Source organism: Eucalyptus grandis, chromosome 1, assembly GCF_016545825.1.
Source record: "Eucalyptus grandis isolate ANBG69807.140 chromosome 1, ASM1654582v1, whole genome shotgun sequence".
In the NCBI taxonomy this organism is placed as follows: Eukaryota; Viridiplantae; Streptophyta; class Magnoliopsida; order Myrtales; family Myrtaceae; genus Eucalyptus; species Eucalyptus grandis.
The window spans coordinates 37,332,767-37,343,603 of NC_052612.1; the positions used below are offsets into that span (position 1 = coordinate 37,332,767).

Genomic DNA, 10,837 nt, shown 5'->3' on the forward strand with positions numbered 1-10,837 from the left:
TGAGAACGCCATCGATGAAAAAAATCGCGGACGTGGGTCAAGAATATCAGCATTTGACGCTACGTAAGCGATTCCATTTTTCGTGGGTCCCGCTTTCCGTCGTCTTCCTCCTTATTTCTCTCTTACTCCTGCATCCACAACCAGCCCCCCGCGCAGCGTCGCAGTCCAGTCGTCACCTCCTCCGTCGTCTTCGCAACACGGCCGCGAGTGACTCGATCATGGATAAAAGGAGTAATTTTTTGGTCCATCTTGTGGTGTTTCTTTTTTTTTTTTTGGTCGCTGCCTCCTCTCTTGTCTTTCAGTTTTCTTTTAACGATTTTTTCAGAGTTGATGCTTGGGATTGGAAAGAAAAGTGAAAGGGAAGGAATCATTTTTCTTTTTCTTTTTTTATGATTCTCTTGTCGAGAGGCCAGTGCAGCAAAGCTAAGATCAGACCAGGAGGGTGTTTTCCAAATTTGGTTACAAATTCCCCCCTCAGTTAACCCTTCCATTTTATTTACGTGGAATGGGGGCTCCAATAACCACGGCCTTTGTTTAAGGTCCTTAGGCTGGACCAAATTCTTTCGTGTATGGAGCATTCTACAAATGAGAGCTGAAAGGGAGAGGGGTTGGTGAAACAGATGAAAGTTTGAAGGGAGGGGCAAAGAGGGTGGTGGGTTCTCTAATGACCCACAAAGAAAAAAGACTACCCAGCAATTTTTAATGATTCTTTCTTGGATGTCTGCCTCTTTGTCGAGTTTTTCAAGGGTAAAGGAAACTTATCATCTTAGAGAAAAATGTTAAGAGCTTGAAAATTAATAACCAATCTCATTTTTCCTCGCGGCCTAGCCCTCCATTTTTTACTAGCAAAAAGGAACATAAAAAAAGCACAAAACTTGTGGATAAAGATGTCAAAATGAGTATTGAAATGGGTCTATATTTGACCTATTTAAATCATAATTTAAATAGATTATTTATGAACCACTTACATTTTGAAATGGGACATTTACATTTTAAAGAGACTAGTTAAATGGATCTTAAATATATTGAACTTAAAAACCCATTTCCAACTCAACTTCTCCCTTTAGCTTTCTAAAAAAGTTTTATTTATAAAAATCGAAATTAAAATTATTTTTTTTCTTTTTTTTTTTTCTTTCTTTCTTCTTCCTCTTTTCTTAGTTGGTGGCTGGCACAGTGATGGTCAATGACTGCCAAGCAAGGCTTGAGCTCACTAGTTCGTCAACGACTGGCAAGGCTCAAGCCTCGTCGATCTAGTGAGACTCGAGCTTATCGGTGTCAGGTGAGCTCAATCTCACTAGATTGGTGAGGCTTAAGCCTCACCAATCCTTGGTGGAGCCAGGGTTCCTTGAATTTGGCGAGCTGCGAACTCATCAACCACAATAGAGCTCAAGTTCACTCGAATCTAGTGAGTTGTGAGCTCGCTAGCCTTGGCTGAGCTTGGGCTCACCTAGATCCGGTGAGCCGCGAGCTTGCCCGCGGCGACAAGGCTTGGGCTGACAAGCTTGGGCCGGTCGTCGTCGGTGGAGGAACAAGGGGGAAGAAGAAGGAAGAAGAAGAAAGAAAAGAGAAAAGAAAAGAAATAATATTAATAAATTCAAAATTTTAAAAATACTTAAAATTTTGAATTTTTTAAAATATTTTTATAGATAGATATCCATATACATACTAGAGAAGTATTTTTAGAGGAAACTTGATGTTGTCTAGATCAAAATTCAATTAATATCAAAATAGAAATTCTAAATTTTATAATACAATTTTTAATTCAGTAAATCACAATTAAAAAGTTAGGCACTCTCGCATTCTAGAAGATTAGTTATAAACAAATATTATTTTCATGTCAATTATTAACTAATAAAACTTTTTCTTATCAAGAATTTTTCCAAAGTATTTCAATTTAAGATTTTTCACTTTTCTTTATTTACTAATTTTTATTGTGTAATTTACTTTTTAAATTTGATGTGAAGTTTTTATTCAATTTCTTTATTTACTAATTTTTATTGTGTAATTTACTTTTTAAATTTGATGTGAACTTTTTATTCAAGTAACAAATGTATACATGTGTGTGTGTGTGTGAAGAGCTTAAAGTGGATTAAATGAGTGGGAGTGGATTTTTCTAGATTGAGTTAAATATTAATGTGTCTCGATAATATGAGTTGGGTCAATCGAGTATTGGATATGGGTCGTCAAATTTACATTACAAGAAAATGAATTAAAACGGGTTAAATGGGTCAATATTAAGGGCGTGCATGGTCCGGATGAGCAGTTCCTGACCATGAACCAAGAACCCCCCGTTAAGGACTGGTTCCGAAAAATTGGAACCAGGATCCACCCGTTAGTTGTGTGGATCTACCTAGGAACCGAACTGCCGGTCTGATCTGGTTTTTGGATGAATCCATGGAACCAGTCTCACAATAATAATAATATCATTTTCTCGAAAGCTCCATTCTTGATAAGAAACAACTTTGGTTTTCAACCAAAATTGTTGGTTCTTCGCCGCCTGACCTATTTTTTTTCTCCTCCTCCCCTCCCGCAGCCCTACTTCTTCACGTGCTTGCTTCTTGCCCACCAATTGCTCGACATTTTGCCAAGGTGCACTTTGGACTTTTTAGCTTTAACGCCTCTCCATTTGGTGTGCTTTGGACTTTTTCCCACTTTAATTAATTTTTTTAATTATTTGATTTGGGTTCGTTAATTTGAAATTTCCTTTATTTAATATTGAAATTAATATATTATTTTAATATAATTGGTCCAATCCTGGTGGCTGGTGGGTGGGTGGATGGATCCACCCATGGAACCGGGAACCGGACCGGTACCCACCGGTTCCCATAAATTGGAACCAGGAACCAGACCGGTTCCCTCAAGAACCACCAATTTTGGGCGGTTTCGGTCCAGTTTCGAGCGGTCTAGGCGGGTCTCGGTTCTTTTGCAGACACCTAGTCAATATGAGTCGGACCATTTTTTACCCAATCCAAATCCAACTCAACCCATTCATTTGACAACCCTACTTGTGGATGAGCTGCTGTCGTTGGATTTGCTGCCAGTGGCCCTAGAGGATAGTAGGCACAAACTTCGGATCTAGCTTTGGACGAGCATGACTCCAGATCCAAAACTGGACTTGCGTCCACGGAGGAGCGAGCTCGAGCTAATGGCCAAAGCTTTGACGCTAAGGATGTGGTGCCGGTGACTCCACCAATGGCAACAACAAGAGCAGCTAATTGTGGAGCTAAACAGAGTCCCGGTCTTCCCAGCTACAAAACTCAAAATTCCACATCGACAGGTACATGTTGAAGATTTCAATGGTCGGAAGAGAAAAAAAATATTCTCCACGTTATAGTCACAGGTAACTGAGTATATATTTTCACTTGGACACGCCTCATTACTAGGGGCATGCATAGTCTAAGCGGGCGATTCCCAACCTAGAACCGGGAACCGCCCGTTAAGAATCAGTTCCAAAAAATTGGAACGGGGATCCACCTGTTGATTGCATGAATCCACCCGGGAACTGGACCATTAGTCCGGTCTGGTTCCCGAGTGGATCCATAGAACCGGTCTCATAATAATAATAATATCATTTTCTCGAAAGCTTTGATCTTGACAGGAAACAACTTTTGTTTTCGACCAAAATTGCTGGTTCTTCGCCGCCTAACCTATTCTTCTTCTCCTCCTCCTGCAGCCCTTCTTCTTCACGTGCTTGCTTTTTGCACACCAATTAATCAACGTTTTGTCAAGGTGCACTTTGGACTTTTTAGTTTTAGCATCTCTCCATTTGGTGCGCTTTGGACTTTTTCCCACTTTAATTAATTTTTTTAATTATTTGATTTGGGTTTATTAATTTGTAATTTCATTTTTTAATATTAAATTAATATATTATTTTAATATAATAAATCCAGGAGCAGCTAATTGTGGAGCTAAATAGAGTCCCGATCTTCCCAGCTACAGAACTCAAAATTCCACATCGACAGGTACATGTTGAAGATTTCAATGGTCGGAAGAGAAAAAAAATATTCTCCACGTTATAGTGACAGGTAACTGAGTATATATTTTCACTTGGACACGCCTCATTACTAGGGGCATGCATAGTCTAAGCGGGCGATTCCCAACCTAGAACCGGGAACCGCCCGTTAAGAATCGGTTCCAAAAAATTGGAATGGGGATCCACCTGTTGATTGCATGAATCCACCCGGGAACCGGACCATTAGTCCGGTCTGGTTCCCGAGTGGATCCATAGAACCGGTCTCATAATAATAATAATATCATTTTCTCGAAAGCTTTGATCTTGACAGGAAACAACTTTTGTTTTCGACCAAAATTGCTGGTTCTTCTTCGGTCTACAAAGTCTATAAATATTGAACAATTTCAATGGTCCACATAACATGAAAAAAAAATATATATCTCCACGTTATAGGCCTGACAGAAATCAGGGAGGCAACAGTGGGTCGAGCACAGCAGCAGGCTCAGATCAGGAGCGGGGCGGCAGGAGCTCGAGGCGATGGCGTCGGATTCGCCTGGAGCAGCACGGCGGGAAATCCGGCGGCTGGGTTAGGGCAGAATCGGCAACCTGCAAAAGGGGCAAGGTGTGCGGGTGATGGGGCAGATCACGGCAGGTCACAGGCGTCGGTTCGCAGGGGAGGGCGCAGCGTCGGGTCGTCGCGGCGATGGTGGCTCGGGATGGGGCGCAATGGCGGAGCTATCACCGGCGGCAGATGGATCCATAGAACGTCGGCGCGCAGGCTGGCGTCACAGGAGGAGACTTGCGGCAGTGGTCGTTGCAGCAGGCGTGTCGGGAAGCTCGCTCTAACCTATTCTTCTTCTCCTCCTCCTGCAGCCCTTCTTCTTCACGTGCTTGCTTTTTGCACACCAATTACTCAACGTTTTGTCAAGGTGCACTTTGGACTTTTTAGTTTTAGCATCTCTCCATTTGGTGCGCTTTGGACTTTTTCCCACTTTAATTAATTTTTTTAATTATTTGATTTGGGTTTATTAATTTGTAATTTCATTTTTTAATATTAAAATTAATATATTATTTTAATATAATAAATCCGGTTCGGGTGGGTGGGTGGATGAATTCGCTCATGGAACAGGAATTGAACCGATACCCATTGGTTCCCATAAATTGGAATCGGAAATCGGGCCGATTCCCTCAAGAACCACCTGGTTCCAAGTGGTTCTGGTCCGGTTTCAAACGGTCCGGTGGGTCTCAGTTCTTTTGCACAATCCTACCCATCAGGATCGTTTACCTCGTGTAGGCCGCCTCTTCGAAAGGCTCAAATACCTACCCAAAAAAAAAAAAAATCAGTTCCCCTTTGACTGAGAAAAAAGAAGTTGATCCCATCTTTCGTGGGTCCCACTTCCGTCGTCTTCCTCCTCATTTCTCTGCTCTCTTTCCTGATATATTTCCCGATATATGACCCGTGCACGAGGTTCGACGACTGCAGAAAGTAAGGTGCTTTCGATATGGATTGGGGCAATGGAGACGGGAATGCGACAGCCGGCGAGCTCCTCCAAGCTCAAGCCCACGTATGGAACCACCTGTTCAGCTACATCACCTCCTTGTGCCTCAAGTGCGCCCTTCAGTTGGGCATACCCGACCTCATCCACGACCATGGCCGACCCATGACCCTCCCCGAGCTCGTCTCCGCCCTCCGCATCCCTCCTGCCAAAGCTCACGGCCTCCGCCGCCTCATGCGCGTCCTCGTCCACTCCGGCTACTTCAAGCTACGGGACCTCGAGGACGCGGACCATCGGAGCGGGTACACGCTCACCGCCGCGTCCCGGCTCCTCCTGAAGCACAACCCCTTGAGCCCGGCGCCCTTCGTGCTCGGCGCGTTACATCCTTTCATCATGGGGACGTGGCAGCATCTGAAGGCGTGGCTGGGGGACGGAGAAGGCGTCACCCCGAGCATGATCGAGATGGCGCACGGAGGGCCCACGTGGGAGGTCATGAGGCGCGATCCCGAGGTCGACGGCCTATTCAGCGGGGCGATGGATAACGACTCGAGACTGATGGCGAAGGCGGTGGTGGAAACATGCGGGGGAGTGTTCGACGGGCTGAGCTCGGTGACCGACGTGGGAGGCAGGTCGGGGACGATGGGCAAGGCTATCACGGAGGCGTTCCCCCACTTGGAGTACACGGTGCTGGATCAGCCGAACGTAGTGGATGGTTTGGTCGGCAGTGAGAGGCTGAAGTTCGTCGGAGGCGACATGTTTGTGGAGATTCCCCCGGCGGATGCAATCTTACTCAAGGTAAAGTAGTAGCTTACATCTCCGTTTGGGTCAGGGATCATAGAAAAGAAAATGAAATAGGGTAGTTCTTGGTTGCAGTTGAATTTACCTTATCATTTATGAGGTCAGCAGTTTCATTTTCCCTCTAGGTACTCAAATGATATAGGCAGTTCATTACCGATTAATTTGATTCTAATTATACAAACTTGAATTTTTAAAAAGATTTTTTTTTCCTTTTCCATTTTTCCGTGGAGAAAAACATAGTCTCCTTTTCTTTTGTTCCTATAGAATTTTAGGAAAATTATGAAAAAAAAAGGTCATATATAAACTAGTTAAACTGGAAATCATAAAATGGGAAAAATACCCACAAAAAAATCATAAATCTATTATAATTGTGTCAATTTAATCCTAAATTTTTTGTGGCTAATTCAGCCATAGAAATCTTGCAATTATTACCACCCTCCTAGGTGGCGTTGCTGGCGGCGAGTTTCTCCCTCTAACGCAAGAGGAGGAGTTCGATTCCCGAGCGTCGCAAGGTAACTTACCCGGTGGCACGTGTGTGATAGCTAACACGTGTTGCCCCCAGGGTTTACCCCCCGTTACCCCGGGCCTTTCAAGCTGTCCATGTTGGTACGGTGCGCAGGTTCCCTAGGTCAAAAAAAAAAAAAATTCTTGCAATTATGCCAATTTAGTACATTTGGCCAAAGTTAGCCAACGAATGCTCACATGGACAATTTTATTTTATTTTCAAATTTTTATTTATTTTCTTTTTTCCTTTTTTTCCCTTCTTCCTTCTTTGTCTCATCGTTCGTCGCAGGTCAATGGCAAGGCTCACCCCCTATGGCCATTGACGAAGCTCGGCCTCCCAATGCTTGGCAAGTGTGATCATCACCATTAGCCAGTGAGGTCATCCTCATTAGCCAAAGGAAGAAGAAAGAAGGCAAAAAGAGAGCGAAAGGAAAGAACAAAAAAGGAAAAAGAAAGAATAAAAATTCTAGAAAAATTATTAAAAAATTATTTATTTCAATGTTTGTCAAACAATTGGCGCCAACTAGCCAAACTTAGCTGGATGAACTAAATTGACACAATTGTAAAATGTTTAAAATTGAATTGGCAAAAAAAAAAAAAAAGTTCATGACTAAATTAGTATAATTGCAATAGGTTTAGGATTTTTTTTTTTTTGTTATTCTCCCTATAAAAAGTGCCTATATATACATTGAAGAGAAAAAAAAAAATCTCAAAAATGAAAAAGAACATAAAGCGCTTCCTTTTTGAGCTTATAATTAAATACTAAAAAGCACATATTAATGCTCTATTTGTTTTGTAGAAAATGTGGCGTTCTCAGAAAATATTTTATAGAAAGCCATTTTCTAGGAAAATATAATTATTTTCTAGTATTTGGCCAAAACATTAAAAAAACAAAAAATATTTTCCATCGTTTGATAAGGAAAATTTTTCTTTCATGCACTCTTTTTCAATATTTTTTAATATATATTTTTAATTATTTTTATATTTAAAAATCTATTTTTTAGTTATTTTCTTTTCTTTTTCTTTTCTTTGTTTTTGTCTTCCTCTTCTTCGGCCAATCGCCGACCATGGTGATGGCCAGTGACTGGCTAAAGGTGGGAAGCAAACTCGAGTTGGTTGCTTGGCAAATCAGTGAGCTAGAGGCTTGTGCTCGTCCATCTGGCCAAGCTCGAGCTTGGTGAGCCAGGTGAGTGGGCTCCTAAGGCCTCGAGCTTGCCGCTCACCAAATCAATGAGTTGACGCTTGAGCTTGTCGTCGATCAAGCGAGCGATGAGTTAGGGCTCAAGGCTTACTTGTGGCTAGTTGTCAATGGTCATTGTGGCCAGCAAGCGGCCAAGACAAAATTTTAAAAAAAAATTAAAAAAATTAAAATTTTGAATTTTTTTTTTTAAAAAAAAAAAAAAGATATAAAGGTTAACATGAGTGTGAGGAAAATGTTCTCCTCTATCTCAAAAGTGCGAAACATTTTACCTTATCTTAAAAGATTTTTTCCCTTTATGAAAAATGTTTTCCCTAACTAGTTCATAATTTCGATGAAACGTATGGAGCCTAAGTATGATGAAAAATATGGGAAAAAGATTAAATTTATAAAAGAAAATAAACGCAATATTTAAGGATTTTGGTCATTTATTAAAATATCATTTCAATTGTCATAAAAGGAAATGGGAGAGATTTGTGGATTCCTTTACAATCCTTTTACTTATCAGTCATCTTAATTACAATAAATTAATATTTTGTCCATTTATAGTTACGTGTGGTCAGAATATGCGTTTGGGTTTTTTCATAAAATATTTTCGCAGTAAATTGGAGTTCAAAGTGGCTATAAAATTTGTTCAATTAATGATATAGATGAAACAACCAAATTTGGTTAGATTTTTCAACATTATTAGCGCATATACGAACAACTCTTTTTCCTGGACACGCCTCCATTTTAGTGCAAATCTTGGTAACCAACGTGAAGAGTGAAAAGGACAGACTTTCATATATGGCCATTACTTCTGTTTTACATTAACGTTCCTGTAAGAACTATGAGCTCCAATTAGTTGAAAAAGAAAAACAAACATTGTTCGAATGCAGTGGGTATTGCACGATTGGAGCGACGAAAAATGCATCGAGATACTAAAACGGAGCAAAGAAGCGGTATCAGGGCGGGATGGGATTGGAAAGGTGATCATAATCGATGTAGTAGTAGGGAATCAGCCGGACGATCATAGATCCACCGAGACACAACTCTTCTGGGACATGTTGATGATGATGTACGATGCGAAAGAAAGGGACGAAAAGGAATGGGAAAAGCTGTTCGTTGACGCTGGCTATAGCGGGTACAAGATAATCTCTCATCTGGGCCTTCGATCTCTCATTGAGGTTTATCCTTAAATTATCTTTCTACTCATTCGATTTATGATGGGTCAATCCTAGTTTAACTTTTGCTCTTAAACGATGTTGGATGCATTCTCTCGTTGTTTTTATCGTACTGGACGTGACAACTTATATAGGTCCTCAGACCTTATGTTGGTGTAATAATTGCAGTCCACATGCTTTATTATCGAATAATCAAGTAACACTTCCCAATACGATCCCTCCATCTCTCCATCAGTTATGCCGTTACTTTCTTTGTAGATTCATGCCTAACTGAGAATGAATAATTTCTATGGTCACCCTTTATCCATGGTTTTTTCAATTTTCTCATCTTATTGGGGGCTGTAATAACGATGAGTGGTCATCATCTTATTATAATTATGCTTCAATATTAGTTCATTTTAGGAGACTGAATGTGTTGGCTTAAATACCTTACCAAAAAAAATAATAAAAAAAAATGTGTTGGCTTGAATAAGCCATAGCTCGACCTCAATACGTTGAGATAATGCGAGGGAGGATATGACCTGGACGCAGAACAGATTGTACCAAATTCAAATTGGACCCATTTAGATAATGAGATCAAGCTCAAACTGTAACTATGGAAATCCAACTCCAACATAGCTTCCGAAGCTTTGGACGAGGGACACGACTCGCCGCCATTGCTCACCCGATCACCATTGTCCACCCGTCATTCGTCGTTTGTGCACCAGCGGCTTCCCCCATCGCTCGTCGCTTGCACACCCATCGTTTCTTCACTGCCATCGCTCATCTCGCTACCGTTGCTCTTCAACTGAGCACCGCAGCCATCCTTGGTTCTCAGATGCGATGCCGACGTAGATGTGTTCCGCCAGAGTCTATACCATCTGAGCAAGGACTGACAGGTGCTAGCGCTCCGGCTCCAGATGGTGGCATGCTACTGGGTGGCAGTGGTGGTGGTGGCGTCGGCGCTTTTCAGGGAGCTAGTGCCAGCACCGGAGGGGCGAAATGGGGATGGGAGGATGAGACTAATCGGTAGATCCAGGAACTCATTCCGAGCGGGAACGCGAACAGGCCGTTTTGGGTGATAAGTTTGGATCAGGTTTTATTTTTGGGCCTTTTCCCTGGCCCGTTTTGGCCAAGTTGAAATATCCAAATAAAAAATTAAATTAGTCTTCTCAATTGCACAGAAAAAATTTAGATATATATTCTAAGTTGTATATAGTATATATTATGCAGAATCGAACTAACTTAAGTGTATGAAACTTCATTCTTTTTCTAATTTTTTCTGTTATGTTATAATTTTGCCAATTTTTCAGATTTCCTTTTTAAAATTGTTTTTTGGCCCTTTTTATCTGTTGATTTTTTGGTCCATTTCCATATTTTTCTCTTTCAATGTTACAGATCTTGATGAATGTAAGTATTTTTAAATTTTTAAGTATTTTCGAATCTTTAAGTGCTTACATATCTTTCCAAACATAGCATTCTCCGCAAGTACCAGGAGCAATAATACAAGAATTCGTAACAAAAAAAAAACCCGTCTGTAACCCAACTGTCTAAGCGCGACACCCTTGACATGCGCCACATGAAGTCTTACTTCACAACTTGACTCGAGCACTCTCTATTTCTCCCAACGCTTGAGTAAATTGATTCATGGAGTTTCCCATTCTAAGGAAAGTAACAATTTTAAGAGAAAAATAACTTAGCATGAATTGTTAAATTTACCTCACATATAAATGGATGTAATGAATCA

At 41.1% G+C, this 10,837-nt stretch overlaps 1 protein-coding gene across 1 annotated transcript; it reads left to right on the forward strand.

Moving 5' to 3' along the window:
- The first annotated feature begins 5,342 nt into the window (after positions 1–5,342).
- LOC104456937 (trans-resveratrol di-O-methyltransferase) lies at positions 5,343–9,323 on the forward strand. Its single transcript, XM_010071851.3, has 2 exons — positions 5,343–6,243; positions 8,827–9,323. Exons 1-2 carry the CDS (start codon positions 5,455–5,457, stop codon positions 9,124–9,126), a joined length of 1,089 nt encoding a protein of 362 aa, XP_010070153.2. The 5' UTR covers positions 5,343–5,454; the 3' UTR covers positions 9,127–9,323.
- Positions 9,324–10,837: the final 1,514 nt, after the last annotated feature.

Coding starts and splice junctions, on each gene's coding strand:
- LOC104456937 (XM_010071851.3), top strand. CDS start 5,455: ATGGATTGGGGCAATGGAGACGGGAATGCGACAGCCGGCGAGCTCCTC. Junction 6,244..8,826: donor CGGATGCAATCTTACTCAAG/GTAAAGTAGTAG, acceptor GTTCGAATGCAG/TGGGTATTGCACGATTGGAG.